This window comes from Elephantulus edwardii, unplaced genomic scaffold (assembly GCF_000299155.1).
Source record: "Elephantulus edwardii isolate Elephantulus edwardi_28Jun2011 unplaced genomic scaffold, EleEdw1.0 scaffold00141, whole genome shotgun sequence".
Lineage (NCBI taxonomy): Eukaryota > Metazoa > Chordata > Mammalia > Macroscelidea > Macroscelididae > Elephantulus > Elephantulus edwardii.
This window is the reverse complement of record NW_006399891.1, coordinates 6708626-6733904: the sequence shown is the minus strand read 5'-3', so window position 1 is coordinate 6733904 and position 25279 is coordinate 6708626. Positions and strand designations below refer to the sequence as shown.

The following is a 25279-nucleotide window of genomic DNA, read 5'->3' as shown; positions in this document are numbered from 1 at the left end:
CCCTTTTGCTTCATGCGTGGAAGGGTTGAACTGGCCCCATGCTTGACCTTTGCCCCCTTGGTGAAAGTCCGCTTCTTTAGGACAAAGTCATAGTTAGCGGTAGAGTTCATGGCGTAGAACACATTGGCGTTGTCCGGGATCTTCAGCTCTGGCAGAAAAGACAGAGGATTAGTCGGGTGAGCTCTAGAGGGGCTGCAGAGCAGGCTAAAGATGTCACGTCCGCATCACTTCAGAGATCAGGCTCAAGCCGGGGATCCTAATTCAGCTCCCATATCACTAAAGTCCCACTAAATGAAACCTGCCCCATAAAAGCACTGATTAACTACTTGGGAGTCACTGCTAAGCTGAACAACACACATGTTCTAGAAGTTCCAGAGGAGCAAGGGAAAGAGACCGAAAGGCTATCTGAAGAAATAACAGTAAAAAGTGTCCCATATTTGATGAAAGACATGAACCAAAGGGAGCTCTGGTGGCCTAGTGGCAAGAATCTGCACTGCAATCCCAGAGGTATGTGGTTCGAGAAGGAGAGGCAATCTCCTTCTGTACCAGTCAGATCCTATTTGACAGTACACACACAAAAAATAATATTTTTTTTTAAAAAAGACAGACACAAACCAAGACATCCAAAGAGATCACCAGTTCCAAGCAGGATAATCCCAAAAAGACTCACACAGACACATCCCAGCTGCCCTTCCAACTAACCAAAAAGTGAGAGAAAATGAGAGAGGACTTAGAAAACAACTTCTGGGATCACAGGAATCATTACTGATTATCTGGACTACTGACTGGGAGTAAGCAACCAGCTGGCCAGAAACAAAGTGCAACAGTATTTCCAGTGCACTTTTATGGAGTGCGTGTGCACACGCGCACACACACACACAAAGTGCTCACAGATAATGAGGATTAACCCGCTGACTTCTCTCCATTTGGGGTGTAAGGAACTTGCCCAAGGTCCCCATGCCTTAGTTGTCTGGCTCTGAGCGTGTGCTGCTTCCACGGATTTGCTCTCTTTCCCAGTCTGAATACAGACTTGGGTCCTGTGAACCTCCACAGGGGATCAAGGAAATGTTTTCTGTTTTCAGTGTCTTAAATGCATGGATTCTAACATATTTGATTCCTCGGCCCATGACAGTGATGATGCTTTCAGATGCTGAGAGGCCAGAGCTGCCACTGGAGGGCTGTGCCTGTTAGCTGGGTCCTCTGGCCCATAGCCCAAGGGCAGAACTCTCCTTCTTAGCTCTTCAATGTTACCTCCCACTGTCTGGTTCTCACTCCAGGAAGGGCACATGACAGGTGATCCACAGGGACTCAGGGAGGACATGTGGGCTTCAAGAAGGTCCATGTGTGTGCATGGTGCCTCTCCTACCCTGCTGCATGTTTTCTGAGGACAGAGAGCCTCCAATCTGGAGCAGTGTGCACTGAGCCCAAACCCCCACTTCCATCACCTGATAAACCCTCTGACTTACTTCGATCCTCTGAGATAATCTGCACCAGTTCATAATCATCTGGCTCATCCTCATCCAGGTTGTGCTTGTCCATGGCCTTACGGATCACAGTAGGAGCCTTATCTTGGCTGGTCACCTGGAGTGGGAGTGAGAGACACGCCATCCAGGCAAGGGCCTTGAAGCTTGTTCCCAAGTGTGGAGTAACAGGACCCTTGGGAGCTGACTCAGCACTGGGCACAGACTCTCAAGCTCCAGGTGGGTGCACTAGGTGATGGATGCATGGGGAGGGGGGACCTCCACTTAAGAGAAAGGTCCTCCCAACAACTCCGCCCTCCTCCTCATCTATAGGAATCTGCCGCCATCCTATATGGACTTGAGGAGCGTGCATGAGCCCTAGGGCACTGCCACCCTGGGGCATTGCCACGCTTGTCCTGGTCCCTCCAAGCTAACAGTCTCAATGACCTCAAGGAGCAGACAGTACTGAGTCCAGCCCTATAAAATTAAGAGCCGCCCAAATGCCTTCTCTGCACCCGCCCGCACTGGGCTTCAACCCCCAGTTGTCTGGCACAGACCAAACCCCCAGCTGCCTTCACCCAAATGCCTTCTCTGCACCCGCCCGCACTGGGCTTCAACCCCCAGTTTTCTGGCATAGGTCAGACCCCTAGCTGCCTTCACCCGGATGGGCAGGGAGCACAGGGCTGAGACTATGGGTCATACTAATGGTCATTTCATTACAAAAGTGCCCGCTAGCTCCTGGTGTCAACAGGCATGCAGCACAGGACGGATGTGTAATGAGGCACCTGACTCAAATTATACAGCTGGAACCTGACCACTGTCCTTCTATGGCCTCCCACCTATGCAGCTTCTGCTGTTCTGCTGTCCTTGACTTAGATGTCCCCACAGAACAGCTGAAGTCACCCGCTGCCCCTCCTCTGCTCCAACTTCCAGGGGTCCCACTTCACTCTGCTCACAGCCCTGACAAAACCCAGGCCCTCTACACCTCTCTGGCCTCAACTCTTGTTTTTAAATAAAATTCTTATGTTATACTGGTTTGCTTACAAAGTCCATATGCATTGTTTTTCACATCAGATCTTTCCCATTTCCTTTACCGACCCCTCCCTCCCTCTACCCATCAAATTGTGCAACACTGTAATTACCATATCCTTAACTCTTAACCCTTGCCCCTTTACCTTTGGCCTCCTTGCTGCTACAACTTCCTTCCACTGAGCCACTGTTTCCTCTCTCTTCTCTTTCCAGTGAGACTCCCTTGGCTCTCCCTTCTCAACGTGAAATCTCAACCCCAACACCCAAGGTGCTGAGCACCGATCACCATCAAATCCCATCTCCTTTACTCCCTCCCAGGCTGAGGGACGCCCTGCCCACCCACCAGGCTGAGGGACGCCCTGCCCACCCACCAGTGTCAGCTCCGAGGGGGGCAGCGAGGCCTGTGTCACCCACGGTGGGAGCGACGCCCACTCTGTCCACTCACCAAGATGCTCTTGTACATGTTGCCGTTATCCACGTCCAGGCTGACACGGATGATGCAACAGTCGCCCACCTGCTGGTTGTAGAGCGGCAGTGAGGAGTTGTAGTTGCAGACTCCTGAGACAGAGCGCTTGTGGGTACGCGTGGAGGCCACAGGTGTGGTGGAGGCCGAGGAGGACGAGGTACTGCTAGACGCTGAGCTGATGCCGGAGGTCTCCGGGGACGACTGGGAGGCTGACTCCCAGAACTGTGGGGACAGTGAGGTCAGCAGAAGCGCCACTCCCCGAAGGGAGCCTAGATTAGTGTTTAGATAGGAGTGAGGAAGCTTCTGGAAGCTCTGTTGTAGAGCTGTGGGTGTGGAGTGGGGATGGCTGGCCCCAGGGAGGGGTCAACTGTCGGAAAGGGCAGGTAGTCACCTTCTTTTCCTGACAGTCAGGGGACTCCGGGACAAAGCTCATGTTGATTTCTTCCACATCCGAGCTGGAGGAGCCGGCGGAGTGCACACTGAGCACATCGGCTGTGTCCCCACTGCTGAGGTAGGGGCCGCACTTGAGCTGGTCACAGGACTTGGAGTGGCAGCTGCCACTGGTGCTGAGCTCCGTGCTGGGGGCCTGGCGGCTGGATGCAAGAGTCAACTTACTGTCCACCCTGCCCTCTGCCCCCAATTCATGGAGCACCATGCACTGTGACAAGTGTCCAGTAGTTCAATGAGGTGATGACCATTAAGCATCATCCCATTTCTCAGAAGAGAAAACTGAGGCCCAGAGAGATGAGACCACTGGCTCCAGTCACAGGGCTGGCCAGCAGGGTAGCTGGGTCCCAGCACCAGGTATGAGTCCCTGAACCCCTGGTCAACCGAGGATAGCCCTGCCCTGCCCAACCTGGCACTCACTCGCTCCAGCGCTTGACAATGGCTGTGCTCTTCTTGGCCTTGAGGGTGTTGCTGGCCGACTCAGACGGAGGCTCCAGTTCACAGGACAGATTGTAGCTATGGGACAGAGCAGCAGGTGTGAGGCTCCAGGAGCCACATTGCATGTCTCTCTGCTGGAGTGGTGTATCTCCAGGCAGCAGCTTCTGATGCTGACCCGTGGACACGGCAACCTACTCCTGCCTCTTCCAATTCTGGCCATGCCTCACCTCTCGGTCTCACTGAGCCGCTCCATGGTTCGGAACCAGGCCACAAAGTGCTCCTCAGGGGCGATGCTGTAATTGTTGCAGGCCGACTGCAGCAGCTTGATCTGGGCAATCACCTCAAATTCCTACAGCCAGAGGGAAAGACAGGGTGCTGAGAGGCCAGCTAGTGGGGAGAGGGTGTGAGGACTTCAGGTCTCTGCTATTGCCTCCTCCCATCTACCTGTCCTCAAAGTCCTGAGCCCTTCCTCCAGGAAGCCATCCTTGATTCCAAGCCCCTAGCCTACTTTTCAGTGGGTCAGTTTTCCCCTCCTTTGTGCATCAAACATTCCCCATAAATTGAAGAGGAAAAAGGACAGAACTAAGGAGTGCCCTGCCCAACTGGGCCTCTGATTTTCATCTCACTGTCCACAGCGAGGGTCCGGGCTGTTTACCTTCCTCCTCTTCTCGAAGTTGATCATTCTCCCCTGGAAGATAGAGAGTACCACCATCCATCAGTATCAGCACCCCTTATCCCCGCCCATGCTGCTCTACCTGGCTGGCCCACCAGGGGACACTGCACACACACACACGGGACTCAGAGGCAGGCCTGGCTCTCCCTCACACCAGGGCAGGAAAGGCCCTGAGCAGAGATCGGAGAGCTTCTAGCCCAGTCCTTTCTGATAACAGATGGACAGTCTGAGGCCGCAGGCACAAAATGACAGCCAGTCACTCACGTGCTGCCTAACCTTGGCAGTGCCAACTTCCCTCGCGCCACCTGGAAGGGCTACATCCCACATGGTCAAAGGCCCAGTCAGCTTTGGAGGCAGGCCACTCGGCTGCTTTCCAAACCAAGACACCAGGACTGGCAGCTTTGCCAAAGTTCTGTTTGCTCATTAGTAAGATGGACACGACACACCCAGCATCCAGGGCACAGTGCCAAGGGCTGAGAGCTCAGGGCTCAGCACCGAGCCCACTCCTCCCACATCTCAGGACCCTGGTCCCTCCCTGACCCCCACCCAGCTCACTCACATACAGATAGTCCTTCATCGCAGTGTCCAGCATCACCAGGTCCGTGAGGAATGTGCCAAGATAGGGAACGGTGCCCTGGATGACGCCCTGTCACATCGAGGTGGGGAGAGACTGTTCATGTGACATCAATGACATGAAGGCCCCACCCCTGAAGACTCTGAGCCCCTCAAGCTTCCTTGGTGCAGATTGGGGGTCCCTATGCTGCCTCCCCCAAGTCTCCCTTCTGCCCTCTATAGATCCCAATCTCCTTCAAGTCACCTCCCAGGGCGGCACTGGGCACATCACAAAAGTCGTGTGGCTTGGGTCCCTCCCTACTCCCAGATACACCTTGAGCCTGATTAGTCCAGGCGGTGGCTCATCCCCCTAAGATCCCAGCTGATCCTCCCAGGTCCCAGAGGAGGTCCTGTCCAGCAGAAGTATTTCAGGCACTGTGGCCATGGAAGAAAGGCTGCAGGAGGTGGGGCCCGGTCTCCTGACTGTGGTCAGTCCCTGCCCACCCAGCCTCACACACTCACGAGTTCCCTCTGCCTCTTCTGGGCTCTTGTGGGGTTCATCTCCAGCGTGGCAAACTTGGAGGTCCCCTCCTGCAGAGTTGGGATAAGGTCAATGAGGCTACTCTCCCCTCACCTCTGTCCCCTCCAGAGCTGCTGACCTCAGATCTTAGGTACCTGGCCCTAGTCGGTAGTGTAAGTGTTCCTGGCACCTCTGGTGTAGCGCTGACTTTAGGCATGAATCCCAGCTCTGTGTGTGTGTGTGTCTGTGTCTGTGTGTGTGTCTGTGTCTGTGTGTGATCTCAGATAAGTAGCCCGGTGTCCCTCCGAACCCTTTTCTTCATCTGAAAAGCATGGGTGGAGACTTAACCTCCCTCACCTATGCTCTCAGGAGCATGCAGAGGTCTATCAGTACCATCACAGTTCTCCCCACCCCCTGCCCCTCAGCAGATCCTCCACAATGTTCAGATGACACTCCTTTTCTCCCTAGAACCTCATCACCTGGTGAAGCTGGCACCCACACAACTGTCATTTTCCACATTTTCCACATAGACCAATGGTCCTGGACAGGAGCAAGGACTTGTCAGGGGCCCACAGGGAGTCAGAGGAGAGTTGCACTCCTCTGTCCCAGCCAGAGGCCCAGTTCAAGCTCCTGCAGTCAGTGCTGAGCAGAAGACGTCACTGAACTTCCCATCTGCACCAGCCCCTCCAGGGTCTCCACACTCAGGTTCTACCAAAGGCTTCACCTCTCCAAGAAGCTCCTCAGGCAGCTCCCCCTGCAGAGAACTACCCTATCCACCCTGGAGGGGTCTCCTGTCAGCACTGGGTGGGTATTGTCTCCTCTTTCATGTGGAAGCTTCTCAGATATGGTCATTAGTTCTCCAGGTCACATGTCCCAGGCCACTGGGGGCACATGAGAAGGCCAGGACATCTTTTCTGTGAGTCTGTGATGTGGACACAGGTTCTGAGGCTGAACCTAATGGGCAGTACGTGTCTAGGGGTGAAGAGGGAGGGGTCACAGAATGCAGGCACATCTGCCTGCCAGATTTACTGACAGGGTGCAGACAGTGTGCCCCTCCTTAGGCTAAGCAGTGTGGAAGCAGATAAGAGGAGCAACAGCCGTCTGGCTTCCTGAAGACAGGCTAGGCTGGTTCGGAGAATCCACTCAACGACCAGGAGGAAGCAGGAGAGGCTAGCATGGAAGCCAGCGAGCTGCTGATTTTGTCAATCGGCCTCTCCTGGAACAGCTCAGCTGCCACCCCCAGATAGATTCAATTACTGGGGCCTCCTGTCTCCCAACCTGCCCTCCGCAGGTCTATGGACCACAAAGAATCTCTCTGGCTCTCTGTTACAACAAAACAAGCCTAGAAGTTCTCAAATGAACTTTCAGGAAGAAACTCCCAATGCCCCCCTTGTCCCATAGACCCCTTCCCAGCCCCACTTTACCTTGATGAGCAGTTCCCGGCTCAGGGAGTAGTTGTTCTCGTCTGAGAAGATCTCAGAGAGTTTTTGAAAGATTCGGACGCTTTCCCTGTGGGGACAGCAAAGGAGAAAAGCTGGGAATGGTGGGGAAGGGAGTGTGTACAGGCCTGTTATAGGAACACAAGTGCCTGGACAAGTGATTTTCAAACTGGATTTCTTTGAGCTCCATGGAGTGAGGGAGGTGAGGGTTGCTGCTGGTGTAATTGGGGACCCCCATTCCATCACACATACTCTGGGCATGTTGTCAGGAGGGGTGAGTCCTTGGAAAAAGCCCTCATGCTGGGAAAGGTGGAGGGTCAGAGAAAGAGAGGAAGATTCCTTGCAAGATGGATTGACACAGTCATGGTAACAATGGGCTGAGCCTATGAGAGACTGTGAGATGATGAGAGATAGGGCCCGGTGCAGAACTGTTGTTCACAAAGTCACCACGTGAACTGGTCGTAGGTGACTTGATGGCACCTAACAACAACAACAGCACCCCCAATTCAACTAGCAGCTCTGCTTTGACTAGTCTGGATTTCAACTGGACCACGAATAAAGTTGCAATAAGAGGAAAATGTTAAAAATCTTCTATTTGGCTCAACGGGGTAATCTGGGGGTAATTTACTGTACTCCATAGGTCCTAACAGCAACACCACTAGTCTGGAAACTCGGGCCTGAGGCAAGATTACATAAGGAGACCTGGGCAAACTGGCTGCCTCCCAGCAGGTTCCCGCCCAAGGAGAGCTCAGCTCAGCACCCCACCCTGGGTGAGGTTGCTGACCCACGCCCATGCTCACACACAGAGAGGCCTGCCCACCTAGAGACTTCTTCCCACGTCTTCTTGAGGCGGTGGATGGAATTGCTCTGCAGAGCAGAAAGGACAGCATGGAGTGATGAGAAGTTCTTGAGGATTCGACACTCCTGGGGAAGGAAAAGAATGAGCTGGAGTGTCTGCCTATTCCAGTCTCCTCCCAGTCAGCTGACCTCCCTCCAGCATCACCAGGTCCGTGAGGAATGTGCCAAGATAGGGAACGGTGCCCTGGATGACGCCGAGTTCCCTCTGCCTCTTCTGGGCTCTTGTGGGGTTCATCTCCAGCGTGGCAAACTTGGAGGTCCCCTCCTTGATGAGCAGTTCCCGGCTCAGGGAGTAGTTGTTCTTGTCTGAGAAGATCTCAGAGAGTTTTTGAAAGATTCGGACGCTTTCCCTAGAGACTTCTTCCCACGTCTTCTTGAGGCGGTGGATGGAATTGCTCTGCAGAGCAGAAAGGACAGCATGGAGTGATGAGAAGTTCTTGAGGATTCGACACTCCCTGGCCACCTCGATCCAGTGCTCCACCACCCTGGCCCTGTCTGAGGCCTTCATGTTCCGGTCACCTAGACAGGTGGTGATGACGCAGTTGGCCACGCTGTTGAACTGGGTAACGGTGGCTCGGATAGTGGGTGCCAGGTGCTCCTTGCCCTTCTTGTCCCTCTGGGACCAGATGGAGCCCAGGCAGTGATAGGGCACCACCTTCTTGAACAGCTCCTGGGGGCGATGAAGAAAGAGTGTCACTGGCCCTGTCCAGTGCAGTCCACGTGCCCACTTAGTCCTGGGCTGGAAGTCAGAAATTTAAGAATGTGACTCAAGCCTTGTGAGAGTCTCTGGGTTTTGTTCTCTGCCTTCAGAGGGAACCCAGCACACCAGAGACCCAGGACTCAGTGACGATGGGAAGTGAGAGGCATAACCACTCAGCCCGTCAAGTATCAGAAGAGGGCAGTTTTCGCCACTGTGATGACATCTATCTGAGTCTATCTATCTATCGGGTCTGTCTCCCAATTCAGACGCCAATTAATTCCCTATGGACACTACAACCAGGGGCTTTGCTAGAGTATATGTCAAAGCATCTAGTTCATATCAGGTGTATAGTCAATTCAGAGGCTGGTGAGAGTGGGCAGATAAGTGTGTGACCCATGGGCCAAGATGCACCTCGGCAAGCATCTCCAGGCCCTATAGGGGCCAGGGCCACCAAGTGTCCTCTTTGTTTTCTTTTGTGCACCACATACTGTCCTATCTCTACTGTCCAGAGGTGCAAAGTAGAACTCTAGGGGCTCAGAAACTTGTCCTGGTCACCTAGTCAGTATGTGGGAGAAGTGGGAACTGGACGAACATCACTGGACTCCAGATTAAGGACTATCAGGTCTAGGGCAGCAGATGCCAAAAGGAAGGCCTACCTGTGAAGCCTGGCTACTCACCGCGTCCATCAATGTAAACTGCTCCGCCACCAGTTCCGGAGGGAATGCTAGAAGGTTAGGCTTCTCCTCACTCAGCCCGTTCTCCATCATGACAGGAGATAGGCAGGCAGGTTCAGGGACTGAAGCTAGTGTTGGTTCTAGTTCTGAAGCTGAGGATGGAGTGGGAGGCGGAGCCAGAGGTAGAGCTGGAGTTGGAGGTGGAGGTGGAACTGGAGCTGAAGCCAGAGCTGGAGCTGGAGCCGGAGTTAATGCTGGAGCTGAGGCAGGTTCTAGTTCTAGAACTGGCACTGGCTCTAACTCTGGAGCTGGACTTGGTTCTCTTTCTGGAGTTGGATCTAGTTCTCTTTCTGAAGCTCGACTTGACTCTTTTTGTTGATCCGAATCTGGCTCCCTTTCTGAAGTCAGTCCTGGATCTCTTTCTGAAGTCAGTCCTGGTTCTCTTTCTGCAGTCAGTCCTGGTTCTCTTTCTGAAGTCAGTCCTGGTTCTCTTCCTGAAGACAGTGCTGGTTCTCTTTCTGCAACTGGTTCTGGAGCTGGCACTGGAGTGGACACTAACTCTGGAGTCAGAGGCAGATCTGACACTAGAGTTGTGAGAGAAAAAAAATGCTCATTAATATGACTGTGTCTTTCCCACAGCAGAAAACCAACATCTCACTGTCATTTAGAGAAGCACAAGCCTGTGACCTCCACCCAAGGAATCCTCACAGACTGCTGTCCACCCGATGAGGGGGCTGAGGCTGCTCGGAGCTCTGGTCCAACACAAGCCCCTGGAAGATCCTGTCTGTGTGGAACAGCCCCGCGTCCCTTCTCAGACGTCCACACCCACCCTCAATCCTCACCCTCGAGCTCTGCCTCAGTGGGCTCCGAGTGCTCCAGCTGGGCAAGGAGGAGGTCTGCCCGGCGCTCCAGGTCTGAGCCAGGCATGTTGAGTTGCACATAGGCCACCAGCTGCTTGAGACATGGAAAGTCCGGGGGCTGACAGAAGTCCTCCGAATACTGGTCCAGCCAGGTGCCCAAGATGGAGGAGATGGCACTGGGGTAGACGGACAAGTAGCACGTCAGAGGCCTAGCTTGCCCTGCACACTGCCCTTCCCGGACACCCCTGTGTCTTGAGGTGGGCTGGGCCCCTGTGCCTATTCCTGACTAACAAGGGTTAGCTCCATGTCCTGACACTGAAAAGCAGGCTATACAGAGCCTCAACCTCTGGAAGCTCTGACTGACAGCCCTGAGACAAGCCTGATATGTCTCCCTTTCTGTCTCCTTTGGCCCCCTCCCACTGGACAGCAACTCCATGCGGGAAGGGAGGGGCTGTCTGCTGTTCATGCTGGGGCGCTGACACACAGGAGTAGCCCATGTATAACTGAGTCTGTCTTGCCTCAGCCCTCCCGGGGCACTTGCAGCATCGAAAGCTACAACTTGTGGGCCAGTATTATATGCACACCTGAGTCGCTTCATCCCTCTGACACTACTCTCCAAAGCGGAGCGGCACAGCTACCCTCAATGCCACTAACTGAGTACAATTGAGGTTCATGAGATCTGGGGGTAGGCTGCTCCCCACGCCTCCTGTTCTCCTGTTCTGGGGCTGGGGCTAGGGGAAAGGCACATGGAGAGCAGGGGTGAGCAGGCTGCAGTAGGGGTGGATTCTCTCAGGATCAGGCCTCCTGCCTCCCCTTGTTCTCCCCACACCCAGGCTCCATCCACAGCTTGCTTTCTTCTTGCAAAGAGGAAGCCCCCCCCAATTCATTCCTCTAGGAGGAATTCCAAGTTATGTGGGACCCAGGGTTCTGCCCAGTCCTCATAAGGCACAGACCCCTACTCTTCTTCGGGTCTCCTTCTAGACCCAAAGTCTACTCACTTTTTCAGTTGGTCCTCCGGTCCGCCGTCCTCATCGGAATAGGGGAGGATGCATCCGTATCTAGAGGAGGCCGTGAGGGCGTCACATCTACCGTACCTGCTTACGATGCCTAAGGTTACTGTCTAACTCCCCGACTAGAATGGCAGCCCAGGTGGGCAGGGATTTAGGTCTGAATAATATGTAACCAGAGCGCTCTGACCGCCTAGTGGATAAGGGGCTGCACTGCCAACTCAAAAGGCAGGAAATCTGAATCCACCAGCTGCTCAGAGGGAGAAAAATGAGCAATGTTCTCCCATTCAGTTTACAGCCCCTGAAAGCCCACTGGAGGGTCAGCTATGAGTCAGTTCCAGCTCAAGAGTAAGGAGCTGAGTTGTTGAATACACATCTGTTGAGGGAAAGAACCAAATCAGCACCTTTCCTGGTATCAGGAAGTGCCTGGAACCTCCCAGTCAGCCCCCAAGCATCCCTGCCGTGACTACACCCAAAGACAGGCCTCTATAGACAGAAACCGAAATCTCCTTATAAAAGGGAGAACGGAGGTCATGGGGTTGATGAGGGTGAGGCAGGAAAAATAGGAAAGGGCCCTGTAGCAGACTTTCCCACCAGATCTGGAGTAAGCTTTTTGCAGAGTTTATCTCATCTAGACTTTACAATACCCTGAGGAGGTTCTCTTAATCAATTTTTATTGAGCACAGAGACCAAGTGACATTCTCCAGGCACACAGCAGAGAAGTAACTGTGCTATGAGGGGGGCTCACCTTTTGAAGAGCAGGTCCAGGACCTGCTGGGTGGTGGCAAATGCGCGGTAGGTACACAGGAAGATGGTGATGTAGGAGAGGTCCCTGCCCTGGAAGGCAGGCACCAGGTGCTCCACCAGCTTCTCCAGGGTGCCTGCCTTGACTGCTCGCACCTTGCAGGTCTCGTACAGGTTCAGGGCTGACTCATTTTCATACTGTAGGTGGGACAAAGGAGGGGCAGAGTCAGCAGCAGCACCATGGACCACCAGGAGGGTTGGGGACTGGAGCTCAGATCAGGAACTCCCAGGCCCTCGGTGAATTCTGGCAAGAAATGGGACATGAGTGCAAAGAGCAAGAAAAGGGATCCACTTTCAAAGTAGAATTTGAGGTAGAGGAATGATGCAAATAATCAGCACATCCCAATCATTCTGTCAACTGAATAATCACAGTACTTTCCCATAGTAAGAGCCTAGGGTAAGGGGGGATTAATCATGGAGTTGTACAATTTGATGGGGGGAGGTGAGAGAAATTGGAAGAATCTGTTCTCAGAAACAATGTATTCAAATTTTGTAAATAAACTAGTATAAAAAATAATTTAAAAATAAAAAATTATGACTGGAAATCCAAAACCTCTGTAAACGTCCATTAAATAAAATTAATAAAATAAAGATGAAAAAGAAAAGAGCATTTTCCCAGGGAGTGCTCACAAAACATCCCTGGAAGATGAGAAAACAGAGGCTTAGGGATGTCATGGGGCTGCTCAAGGTTACACAGGTCAGAGCGCAGAGCCGACTGGAGGCTTGGTCTGCTCCTAACACAGAGAGGAAGGGTGTGGGCTACAGACGCCTGTCCAGAGCACAAGCATCCACTTTGCACTGCAAATAAAAGCACTTTTTTTTGTTTGTTTGTTTTCAATCTTAAACGACCTGAGCTATGGTGATCCTGCAAAGGGGCAAATGAACGGAGAGTCTGAAGTGGCAGAGAGACCCCACGGGGCTAAAGATCCGAAGAGACAACTCAGGAGAGAAACAAACAAAACGTGGCTCAGTCTCCCAGTGGGGTGACTACAATCCTGAGCTATGGTGATCCAACTCACAGCTGACCTCTGGAGGCAGTAAATCATGGGGAGGAGACTGCCTATCTTTCTCCCTTTTGGATCAGCTGGTGGATTCAAACACATTGCCTTTGGGTTGGCAGTGCAATTCGTTACCATTAGGCCACCAGAGCTCCCTCGTGGCAGGCATAAGGGGCCACGTACGTATCAGTCGGCTAACCATGAAGTCAGCAGTTCAAATCCACCAGGTAGTTCCAAGGGAGAAAGATGGACAGTCGCCTCTGTAAAGATTTACAACCTTGGAGACTGAGTCAGAACTGCCTGGAGAGTCAGAACTGGGAGAGCTACTATTTATTACACCTTCAAGTTGATCCTTCAGACAAGCAACCCCACCCCTGGGACTTTATCCTGAAAAAGGGAATCCTTCTATTAGATAGGACAGTATATTCAGCACTGCTGAAATGGCCACAGAACAGAGTCAGGTCCAGGTCCAATCGCAATGAAATACTGAATCACTATGGTAACCAGCCCTGCCTGCGGAATATTCTGCTGCTGAGTCAGACCACAGAGATTGACCTAGAGTGGTCCGGTGATATGTCCCACGGGACTGTAAGTTGCAGGGAAGCACAGATCACAGCATGAGCCCCACTCTTTTTTTGGTTATCCACAGGCTAGTAAGCATGTTGATTTGTAGGTTTGCAGGAGGTAGGAAATGACTGTCATATGCAGACAGCTGCCCAGGATACCTAGGGCCAGAGAGTTAAAACATGGGAAATGGTAGTAAAATACAAAAATACTCATGGCTTACAATGAAGTAAAAACAGTATAACATGCTTTTCCTAATGCTCCTGTAAATCTGGGAAAAGTGACTTTTCACCCAACTGCAGGTGACGGTGTGTGGCGGACCTGATGAGAACAGAGGGAATGGTGGCCACTTAAGAGAGGACACCAGGAAGACCAGGGGGTCACCGAGGGATGGAGATTCTGCCCTTCCCACACTCACTCCAAGCCAGAGAAATCACATGCACAGTATGACTGTGGGTATGGAGACCCCACTGTGCCTACGTTCACCCCAAGCCAGGGGGATCACAGGGCAGTGTCTAACCGTGGGCATGGAGGCCCTGCCATACCCATGGTCTCCCTAAGCCAGGAGAATCACAGGGGCAGGTTTGAACCTGGGCACAGAGAACCCACCCTGCCTGCACTCACCCCAAGCCAGCGCTGGCCTTTGTTGGCGGCATAGTGCACCGGCCCCTTCCGCAGGGAGATGGTGTAGATGACTCCGTTGACCAGCTCCTCGCCAATCTCCTGCGTGGAGCTCTGTAAAGACAGTGCCTGACAGTCAGGTCAGGAAGCATCAAGGGCCTGCCTGGGCGATGCCACAAGAAGGCATCCTCACCCAACTTTCTGCACCCCAGCTCTGACACAGACAGGCATCCAGCCTGGGTAGAAATGAGCTGATGGCTCAAATACTCAGAATTAACATCTGGGCAGACTGGGAATGCCCGTACCACATGCCTTCCCACCACACCATTTGTGACCTGGGATATGAAATTGTTATCCAGCCACTTTACAGATAGGTATGTAGTGGCTGAGAACACAGCATCCATGCTAAGAAGGACAAATGGTGCAGCTGGGCTCCCAAGGCCCTGACACAGTCAATCACATCCAGCAGGCAGAGGCCCCCATAGAGAAAGTGACTCCCCAGGACCAGAGGCCCCACGGCCATCCTCACACTTACTTCCACATCCACCCAGCCTGCAGGGCTCCAGTGCTGACCCAGCAGGAGCGAGAAGCTCCTCCGAGTCACCTGACTCAAGCCCTTGAGTCAGCATGATAGAACTGGGGCAGGTGTAGGGTGTCCCCAACAGACACATATGAGGCCACTTCCTTCCCCTTCTGCTCATTCATGTCCATGTGCCCACTTGGGCAACAGAGGAGTTCCCAGTTCCGTCAACCACCATGTGCACGAGGCAGGGTATGAAACGTGACAGTACTGAGGTCATATGTGGAAGGCTGCGGGTTCCAGAGAGCTCCCAAAATCACAACGCCTTGACTGGAATAGCTCTGTGGAGGTGTGAGTCGTCTGGTGATTCCCAGATCCCTCTGCCCAAAGGAAAGGCCCTTGTTCCAGCAGAAAACATCTCTTTCCACTGGACAACCTAGCCTGGAGGCTGCATGTCTAGCTGTGTCCACATCCCCATAGCTGTGGCTTCCCTGGGCTTTAGAGCCCCTCTTGCCTACTCTTTCCAGGGGAGAGCAGAGCTTGTAGTGAGAGGGGCTCTTGGTGGCAAGGGCAAACATAGCATCCCTGAGAGGTGCATGGTGAACTGGAGAGTGCAAGGCTGGCAATCTACAAAAATCCCAATACAGGGGGGAAGGGGGTGCATGCACGCACGCGCGCGCGCGTGTGTGTGTGTGTGCGTGCGCGTAGCTCAGGCAAGGAAGCCCCTGGTGAAGGTGCAGACTTGGTCCTGTGACCCTCTAGTGGTGTCTTCCCTAAAGCAGGTGCCTAGTGTGTTGTGGGCTGTACACGTCAGCACCCCTGGGGTCAGAGACTGGGATTCCAGCCGGCCCCTCAGAGAGCTCAGGGAGGCAGGGCAGGAATCCTCCTCCGGAAGTCATTTCCTCTGGCACGAGGCCGCCCTCCCACTCTGGGCTTCTTACCAACAGGAAGCCTGCTGAAACAACACTCCTGACCCTCTGTCTCCTCCAGAGAGACAACCGGGCCCACTTCTTGGAAGTCAGTGGGGAAACCACAGGCAGAGGTCCTCCTGAACAGCGCCCCTCGCACACACACACGCCTTGCAGCCCACGCTTGGTGGAAGTCCAGCCCTTCCACCGAGGATGGGAAATTCCTACTTTTGAAGCAGAAAAACCAAAACAGATGCTTGCTTTTCTTTTCCTGCCCCTTGCATGCTGCCTCTGACTAGAGACTTGCTTCTCACGGAGACGGGCTTCTGAGGCTTTGGTGACGTCCCTAGGCGGCTGTCCACCCTCCAGACCAGGGGCCTGCCCAGCCCAGCATCTCTTCCAAGAGGAGTCTCTGTCCAGTCTCTCAGGGCTGGTTGCCCCTCTAGCCAGGCTGGAAGGTCCTCGAGAAGTTTGCAGTCAACCTCTAAAAGGCTGCTGGTTTGAACATATCAAGCAGTGCCAAGGAAGAAAAGCCTGGCATTTTATTTCCAATAAAGAACACGGTCAAGGAGACCCTACAGAGCAGGTCAGCTCTAACACACAATTGTCACAGGACGGGGTCCACTGGACAGCAATAATGATTCTTTTGGCCTGCCTGGGGGTCAGGTAAAATCCCAGCAGCAGTTTGTGGGCCCCACATCCCAGAGGGTCCCCTCACCTGACCCCCAGGAGCCCAGCACTCAGCGATGCTGCCAGATGGCAGTGTTTCCTGGGCCCGGCTGCACAGGCCAGCCCGCAGGAGGGGCTGGACGCCACGTCCCTCAGCTTGCAGCTGAGCAGCTGGCCGGGCCTTGTGTGGCTGCCATGTGATCCCTGAGTTCCCCCTCCCGCCTGTGGCCCCTCTGCCAGCCTGGTGGGGGGCAGGGAGGGACTCGGGAGAGCTTGGGTCAGCGTCACCACCCTGTCTCCCAGATGGGGAGTTTTGGTTCCTCCATGTAACCGCAGCAGCGGCAACAGCAACAAAAACAGACCATGACAGCAACACACACCACTACCATCTTACAGAAGCACAGGGTGCTGCAGCTAGTGCCCTCAGACCATGTACACAGAAAGCTGCATCGTGGGATCTAACCCCAGCTGTAACCCCACCCCCCTCAGGGACAGAGAGGGAAAATCAACAGCCTGGCTCCAACAGCCTAGCTTCTGCACCCAGGGCCCACTGGGACATGACAGGCAGGGCCCTGGTGGACACAGTAAACTCAGGCTCCCTCTTCTCCATAAGTGAACAACAAGCAAACCCAGTAGTGGGCAGTTCGTCCAGGCAATGCTAGGCCTCCAAGGACACTCTGGCAGTGCTGAGGGCACAGAGGGGAGGAGAGAGGGGGCCTCAGAAACAGGTGATGAGGAGAAAATGCCTTCCCACTGAGGGGGTGTCCACAGCAGACACCACTCTGTGTCAATTACTGGGGAAAGAGTATCGTGCGGTTGGCGGTGTCCACAGGGGACGGATCCTCCTATCCAGGGCCCAGCAGGCACCCGCTGATGTCCGCAGGGCACTGTAACCCAGTCAACAGGCTGAACACATGGCTGTGCCCTCCACACTTCAAGGAAAGTGCAGTCCAGGCCCTGAGGGCTGGATAAAGGCGAGCTGGCAGGATGGGCCACTGGGATGCTTCCCCCGCCTTCCCGCTGTGCGCCTTCCCGCTGTGCCTCGAAGCCAGAGCCTTAGGACCAGGAAGGGGAACAGGGCCTGGGTGGTGTTCGGTTAGTGTGTCACCAGATCAGCCTTCTCACAGTGACAGGCCAGCAGTCAGGCTGTGTCCCCTGCAGAGGCTGCAGGAAGAAGCTGCAGGACAAGTCCGGACTCCTCAAAGCAGAACAATAGGGGCCAGCAGGGTTCTGACCCTACCCTTATTTTGGGAAAAGCCTTCAGTGACCTCCTAGAATGTCCCCTCCCATTATGTCCTCCAGCTGGGATCAGTCCTCCCAAGGAGACTTAGCCAAAGGTTGGGGGAGCGACACTGCCCTGAAGCCCCGCAGTCTCCCCACCTCCAGGCCATGCATGCAGCGGGCAGGCCCCTCAGGAGAGCGGGAGACAAATCAAAGAGTACATGACATCACTGCCTCAGGGACCTCGTCACACCCATTGGCCAGCTGCCCATGTCCACTGCGTCACCCAGTCAACTGTCAGCTCTGGGCACATTAGGCCCCTCCTGAAGCCCCACTAAGCCCTCATGGAGGGCTCTCCAGAGCCCCTCAGTCCTGGCCTCCATGAGTGCATCTGTGAAACGGGGAGACCAGCAGCAGCTCTCTAAGCAGTGACTGTGAGAGGATAGGAAGGAGAACACACACAGCTCGCCAAGCTCGGCGTCCGGTGCACAGTAAACCGTCCAGGAAGTGAGTGAGCCTGGTGATGTCATCACACCTGACACACAGCAGCTCCCAGGAGCAGGAAACCTGTCAAGAGGCTCTGCGAGCCTGGAGCCCTGCCACCAGAGAGGGCGAGGCTCCCTACAACTCTGGGCAGGCACACTGCCAGGCAGCTTTCTGCTCAAATGTAGAAGGCAAAACATGAAACAGAATGGCGAGAACTGCTCACCATCTATAGAATCCCAGCCTCCCAGAGCAGAGTACGGGTCCCGTGGATGTCATACTGCCTCCCCATTTTACAGAGACAGAAACTGAGGGTCAGGGTGAGAGTCAAGTAGAGGGTTTCTACGCTGAAGCAGGAACCCAGGACTTCTTAAGTTCAAGTCGGCTTCCTCCCTAGACCTCATGCTCCCACACTCCCCTGGGGGAGTAGAACAGTCCTTGACACACAGCAGGGTACCCAGTCCTGGGCTAGAGGTATGGTGCACTGTGAGCCTGAGGGCACAGCCAGGACCCCAGGAACACAGAGCAGCCTCGGAGGGAGGAAGATTATACTCCTGGTCCTAGACCCCATGGCTTTCAGATGTGCCCTCGGCTAGGAGCTGCTCAAGGTACTTGGATGATAGGGCAGCCAGTGAGCTTGGTGACCCCAGAAACTGACATCTGGGGACCAGCTTAGTTTAGCTCTGAAAATGGGCCAACCATCTCCCCATGGACCCTCTTCTCCTCCCAGCCTGAGTCCAGCTACTTACCACTTGAGCATTTAAAGAGAAAACAGACCTCCAAAAACACAAGAGGAAGATGATAATCGGGCCCCTATCCACCACTCACTCTCTCCTCTCAGGACCAGCTCTGGCCGCTGGGCAATCAGACCACCAGTGACCAGTGTGGAAGGTGCACAGCTGTTGCCAACTAAAGGGAAGCATGGCCGGGTCCCCCGAGGTTTGGGAGAGATGGGCTGAAGGCCCAGACCCCACACCACCAGCAGCAGCCACGGCGCCAGCATGTCGAGCACGCCCTGCGAGTTGGGCCATTCATTCACTCATAACATTTAAACCTCCCAGTACTCCTCCTGAATGATGAAGAAATGACCGGAACTTGCACAGGTCACAGAGGCAGGAAGTACAGGCAGTCTAGGGATTTGAACCCAGGCCTGTGATTCCCACTTCCTGTGGGAACACACCCAGGTCTGGCTCTTGCGTTGCCCAACAGGTGGCTGCCATGTGCTGAGGACAGTGGAAAGAACCAGCCTGGTAAGCCCTGTCCTTGCTGAGCCGAGCAGTGGGCCCTAGCCTGACCAAGCAATGGGTCCCTGGAGCCCAGGGCACTAGGAACTCCAGAAGCTTAGGCCTGAGACTCCTCTCACCATTGCAGACAAAGGCGTCCAATGCCAGGACCACTGGCATCCCGTTGGAAAGCTAAGTGGACCCAGAAGCACGTGGATAGCTTGTCATGCTGAGAAGAGGAATCAGCATTGTGCCCATTTTACAGACGAAGCCAAGCCATTCTGGTACAAAAGCTCTTACTTCTATAGTCCACGCTTTTGCACTGCTCCTTGGTTCAAAGAGACAACACAGCTCTCAATGTGCTTGCAGAGACCTAAGCACCAACAGTTTGTACAGCAAAAAGGAGAATGCCAGAGCAGCGCCCATAGACTAAAGTGCAGTCCCTTACTCCCTACCCCGATGTTCTCATCAAGGACCTTCTGGCTCCCATCCCACTCAGCAACTCCTGCCCCAGACTCCAGGTCTCAACTTCCACCTCTTCTGATTTGGACTAGAGTCGCTTTGCTGGGCCTGACTGTCCAGAACATGGTGTTTCTGGGCCTGCATGGCTAGAGCCTGAGCTGGAACAGGGTGGTCATGCCATGCAGTGCCACACAGTGGGAGCAGCCTGGGCCACCAGCCAGGAGGCCCTGGAAGCCAGATCTCTAACAGCTGGGTGCAGCCTCCTACAAACTGACCCCCTGCTGCTTTGGTGCCAGCTGAGGGCAAATGTGGGAACACCCCTGAGCCCCACTTCCTTGGCTGGAGTCAAGTTGAGGGGCAGCAAGAGGCTCCCAGAGCAGAGACCAGAAACAGCCAACTTCCAGACTGAGGCTTGGCTCTCAGCCCTGCCACTAAGCAGGTCAGTACCTCCCAGCACTGCCCACTCCACCCACTCCCATCCCAGGACCACACTGAGCCTCCCAGGAGACAGCCCAGCATGTCCAAGCATCTAACCTTCACCAAAAGGCTCCAGGCTGTCTTCAACAAACAAGGACTCACAACCCAGTCAGCCAGGCTGCCCCCTCTTCTCCAGGTTCCCTGGGAGTCTTATGGAGATGGCCAATCTCTTCATGAACTTGACAGTTTCTGCAGGCCCCAGAAACTGTGCCTTTGGAGTCAGGCAAGAGGCCCCTTCACAAATTACAAAACACGTTAGATGTAATAAAATATATACAGAGGCACATTACTTAGGTTAGATCACTCCTGTTAGGCATCCAGTAAAGGTGAGAATGAGCTCTGGGGATTAACCTGAAGACCTGCATACAGAAAGGCCAAGAGAGCAGATGACCTGGTAGAAGACTGGGCGGGGAAAGTGGGAGACACTCTCTCCCAGGCAGCTGCACCTCAAAAATTGTCAAAGTCAAGGATGACACGCAAATTCGTGAAGCGTTCCATATTTTCGACCCTGAAATGAACCAGTCTGTAACGAAGGCTAACTCCTAACTCCTTTCACCTACAAATTTCGTCTTTGGATACAAAGCTAAGTGGATAGTCCTTACGGAGGGACTGTTTAAAAAAAAAAATTGTCAAAGTGCTCCTCATCTATTCTTCCTCCAGGCGTTCTCCCTGCCTGGGTTGAAAACCCACCTCCGCCACTTATTATTAGCTCTGTAACTTTCTGTGCAATCTAACCTGTAGTGCTGCAGTGGTTTTATCTGTTAAATGGGTTATTAATAGTATGGTCCAGGGAGCTCTGGTAACCTAGTGGCAAGAAGCTGAGTTGCAATCCCAAAGGCACATGGTTCGAATCCACCAGATGCTCCGCTGGACATGGATGGGCGGTCTCTTCCTGCACCAGTCGGATCTGACTTGATGTCATACAATAACAAAATAGTATTGCCCTCAAAAGAACAAAGCATGCGAGTTACTTGTTGTTAGTAGGTGCCGTAGTCAAATACAATTCACAGTGACCCTATGAACAACAGATCTAAGCAGACCATCGGATATTCAAGACTGTCCTCCAACATCACAGCCAAGACGCATCACTTTTTCTTCTGTCATCCTTAGGACTAGGCAATCTGACCCATATAAACCTTAGATCACAGTAAATATTATTTTAAACCTTTCAGATCGACTTTCTTCCTAGAAGCTGTTCCACATGCCTCTGGGCTAAATTCCTTTGCCCTTCCTTCCTCTGGAACATAAACATCTCTGTCCTTTGGGCTATGGACTGTGCAGGGATACTTCTGCTTTTCCCCAAAACTGCCTGGCCCTGACCACTCATTTACAATTCCCTTGACAATTGGCCCTATCCTCTGATGTTGGTAGACTCTGCTCACAGCAAGCCCCCAGTGAAAAAAGCAGCCATGTCCAAACCCTAGCCCATCACTTTTCGCTCTGAATGCCTTCAGGCCAGGGACGTGGCTCCTCTGTCACTTGGTTTCCTATAAAGTGGGCTGGCAAGTACTCTGTGGGACCAGCTAAGTCCAATGGAATGGGCTGATGGTGTCAGTCACTAAGTGCTCCAATCTCTCACCTGGCTAAGGCAGTGGTCTGCCTGGACACAGAGACACGGAGTAGAAAGCACAGAAGGGGAGGTCTGGTGGCTTAGTGGTAAAGTATTGCGCTGTCACCCCAAAGGCATATGGTTTGAATCCACCAGCTGCTTCTCAGGCAAAAGATGAGCAATCTCCTCCTGTGCAATTTACAGCCTCCGAAAACCTGCGGGAGGGCCAGCTATGAGTCAGTTCCAACCCTAGGGCACATAACAATAATAGAAAGCACAGAACCTCACAGACCAACCTAGGTCAGCCTTGGTCAGGATCAAGATGACAAGCAGCTTTCCCAGATGTAGGATAACATCTGGCAGACCAGAAAGGGAAGGGCCTGGTGAACGCTTGTCAAGAAAATGGGGCTGGGGGTGGGGAAGCAGACAGTGTCTGGTGGTTTTTCAGAGGGGACAGGGACCACGGCTCAGCTCAGCTCTGGCACGCTACAGCAGCCAGGAAATCAGCCCCAGGATGGGGGGGAGGGGGGTGTTTGCTGGCAGGAGGGACAGGGACTTCCCCGCCCCCTTCCCCCCAGGGCCCAGGGTAAATGGTCACTGTGTTTGATTTCCGGCAGGGGCCTTCTCTCCTGCCAGGACCCTGGCTTTCCTGCCCCAGCCAGAAGCTTCCCCTTTGATTTCTAAACAGCCGCCACGGCCTGGATCCCAGCACTGAGGCCGGGTAAGGGAGGGCAGCAGCGACAGAGATGCAAGGCAGGTCCCTGGGCTGAGAAAGAGCTCAGTCCGGCCTGCATGGCGTCCCTAAATGTGCAGATCATCACCACTGAGACAAGAGAGAAGCGGCTGTGTCCCACCCACTCGGGCCAGAAACCTGCCGGGCCCTGCGTGAGCTCAGGCTGGACCCTCCCAGTACACAAAGCCTGAGCTGCTGCCAGACATAATGAAAGCCAGATGAGCACCAGGCTGGTGTCAGGACTCCCACCCCATCCCACCCTCCTGGGGGTCCCGCTCCAGCTGCCAGTGAGGATCACAACCCTGGGGAACAAGGGGCGGGGAGCATGACTGGCCCTGCCACCTGCCAAGCCCAGCAGAATGGGCACCCACTCCAAGAGCCCTGGACGCTTCCTGTCTAAGAGCTTTCCCACCTCCTGCCCATCTCTCACGCTGGGCAGCAAACACATTTTATCCTTCTGCACCCAGGCTCTAACCAACCGTAGAAGCTGATACCAACAGCATACAGTGATAAAGGGCTAGCGGAGCATCGGGGGGGGGGGGGGCCCAGCCAGCATGAAAGCCAGGAGAACCTCACTGTTAAGGCTTGGCCCCAGACAGTCCACACTTGTTCTGGACCCCTAGGCCAAAGGGAGTCTCAGCCCTGCGTCTAGGTTCCATGCAGAGCAGGTGACGGACACTGCCCAGCATTTTGCTGCATCTGCTGCACAGACGCCAACAGTGCATCAGACAGGGCCATCTCCACGTGACCATAACATATACTGGGCCCCCTCCCAGCTACTTACTCCTGGCCTCATTCATGTCAGGCACACTATCTCCTTTGCTTGGATCCTCCCAAATTCCTGCAAATTGAGGGTGTAGGTGCATTTTCTAATCAAGAACAAATGAGTCATCCCCTTGGCCTAAGAAGACCTTGCCCCCTCACCACCTAGCCACATGACCCAAAATTTTGGAGTTCTGCCCCTCCCCCCAGAGCAATCCTGAGGTCTCCCTGGTCATCAGGTGCACCTTGGCCCCAGGAGGGTTTTTGTGGAAGGTCACCATAATCCCCAATGTCTCTGAGGATCTAGGATCCTGACACCCCAATCACAGAATGAGATCTTCATCAGGGTGCCCATCAGTGGGGGGTACTGTTCCTTTTCCACCCCCTCAAGCAAGGTGAAACAGTACTCTGACCCTGTAGTCGGGAAGTTCACAGGCCAGTGTCAGGAACCACAGACATAAAAAGCAATAGCACGCGAGGGAGGAAACTCTATGGTGGTCTGCGACGCAGAGTTAGTAACAGTAGGCCACAGTATGGGATTGAGGAGGGGGCATGAAATTCAGCTCTGGTTTTTAAACTGTTGGATTGGGTGCTGGCAGCTCCCCTCCCCACATTGCGGTTTTGGAAATTAAGAAAGGAAATGGATTTCTGCAAAAAGGACATCAAAGCACCTACACTGAAGGAGGTGATCCCCTTCTATTGCTAAACGGAGTCGGCCTGGTTCTGCTGGTGATTTGCATCAAACAAGGGGCAACCCACCCAAACCCACCCCATCCCCGGGGCCACCCTGGCCCCACCCTGCCTCACCTACCTCCAGGCGTGGCAGATCAGGGTCGAACTGCGTGAAGCTGTGCAATACCACCGAGCAGCTGTCGGGGACGCCCAGCTCCAAGCGCACTGCTTCCCACACGCTCCGGCTTCTTCGGGAGCCCGGAAACAGCGACTCGGCGCCGCCCGCAGGCCCGGCCACCTCTCCCCACATGTGCTGCACCATGGACGGGTCTCAGCGGCGCAGGCGGCCGGCCGCCGCGCGGGACCCAAGGCGGCTTGGGCTCAGGGGGCCAGCCCGGCGCGAGGCGGGGGCGGCGGCGCAGCCAGCGCGACTTAGCGCTGCCTGCGCTCTGAGCCCGAGGCCCTGCCCCGCCGAGTTTAGGCCGGAGGCGGGGCCGGGATTGGACAGAAGGAGGGGCGGGGGCGGGGCCGGCGGGGAGCTGGGAGATTGAAAAAGGGGCGGGACCGAGAGGAGAGGCGGAGCCAGAGCAGAGGATGAGTGAATGTAGGAGAAAGAGTGCACTAGCCATGTAGGTGTGAAGAGTGATGGGTAGAGGCCCTGGGATGGGCTCCTACATATACACAATTACGTCTTCGAGAAGATACAAACACTTATACCTTGGAGAAGGTGCAGCCGGAATGCTCCTTGGGGGCAAAGATGATAAAGCTTTGTCTCACATACTCTGGACATATTGCTAGGAGTCTCCATTTCTTGGAGAAGGAGGAGGGTCAGTGAAAGAGAGGAAGACCTTGAATGAGATGGATTGTCACCGTGACTGCTGCAATGGGCTGCAATGCTGGAGATGATAATAGGACACAAGGTAGGACAAGTTTCATTCAGATCCGTTGTTCATAGGGTAGGGTCGCTACGAGTTGTATGGCATCTAACAACAAGAAACCCTGTGCCGCAGTGCTTAAAGCGCCAGGCCTAACCCAATCACGGGTGCTTTGAACCTGTCAGTTGTTCTGCAGGAAAGATTTACAGCCTTAGAAACCCTCTGCACGCAGTTGTACTTGACATTCTACCATGAGCACAATCTACTGGTTTGGTTTTTTTATTTGATGATATATATGTTGATATGTGATAAAGCAGCTTCAAGCCAGACCCCAGAGACAGCCAGGATTCCTTGAATACCAGTGTAGTCCATCCCTGTAGGTCTGGTAATGTTGCTTAAGCTCTCTGATTCTCTATTTCTTTATCTAGAAAAGATGGATAATGAAAAGTGCTTCCCCCAAGAGTTGTAGAGGTAGCTGATGTAAGGCACTGTCCTGGAGCCTGGCCAGTACTGGTCTGCTGTCCTCCTGCTGCGGTACACGTGCACTTAGAGGTCCTGAGTTTTGTGCTGTGTGTACTCATTGTCTCGGGACAGTTATCAGAGCAGAGAGGTGGA

The 25279-nt window shown here is 53.9% G+C and overlaps 1 protein-coding gene across 1 annotated transcript; it reads right to left on the bottom strand.

Annotated features, from left to right (window-relative positions):
- Positions 1 to 2: 2 nt before the first annotated feature.
- Positions 3 to 24111, bottom strand: RALGDS (ral guanine nucleotide dissociation stimulator; the record flags this gene model as incomplete). The annotated part of the gene is made up of 15 exons (XM_006894429.1): positions 23929 to 24111; positions 14114 to 14224; positions 11872 to 12065; positions 11115 to 11174; positions 10099 to 10292; positions 9260 to 9600; positions 8061 to 8552; positions 5073 to 5159; positions 4496 to 4528; positions 4068 to 4189; positions 3823 to 3918; positions 3347 to 3548; positions 2935 to 3177; positions 1467 to 1581; positions 3 to 148 (listed from the first exon to the last, which is right to left on the bottom strand). Coding segments are annotated over exons 1-15 (2619 nt in total), but the record flags the coding sequence as incomplete, so codon positions are not given.
- Between the last annotated feature and the right edge of the window lie 1168 nt (positions 24112 to 25279).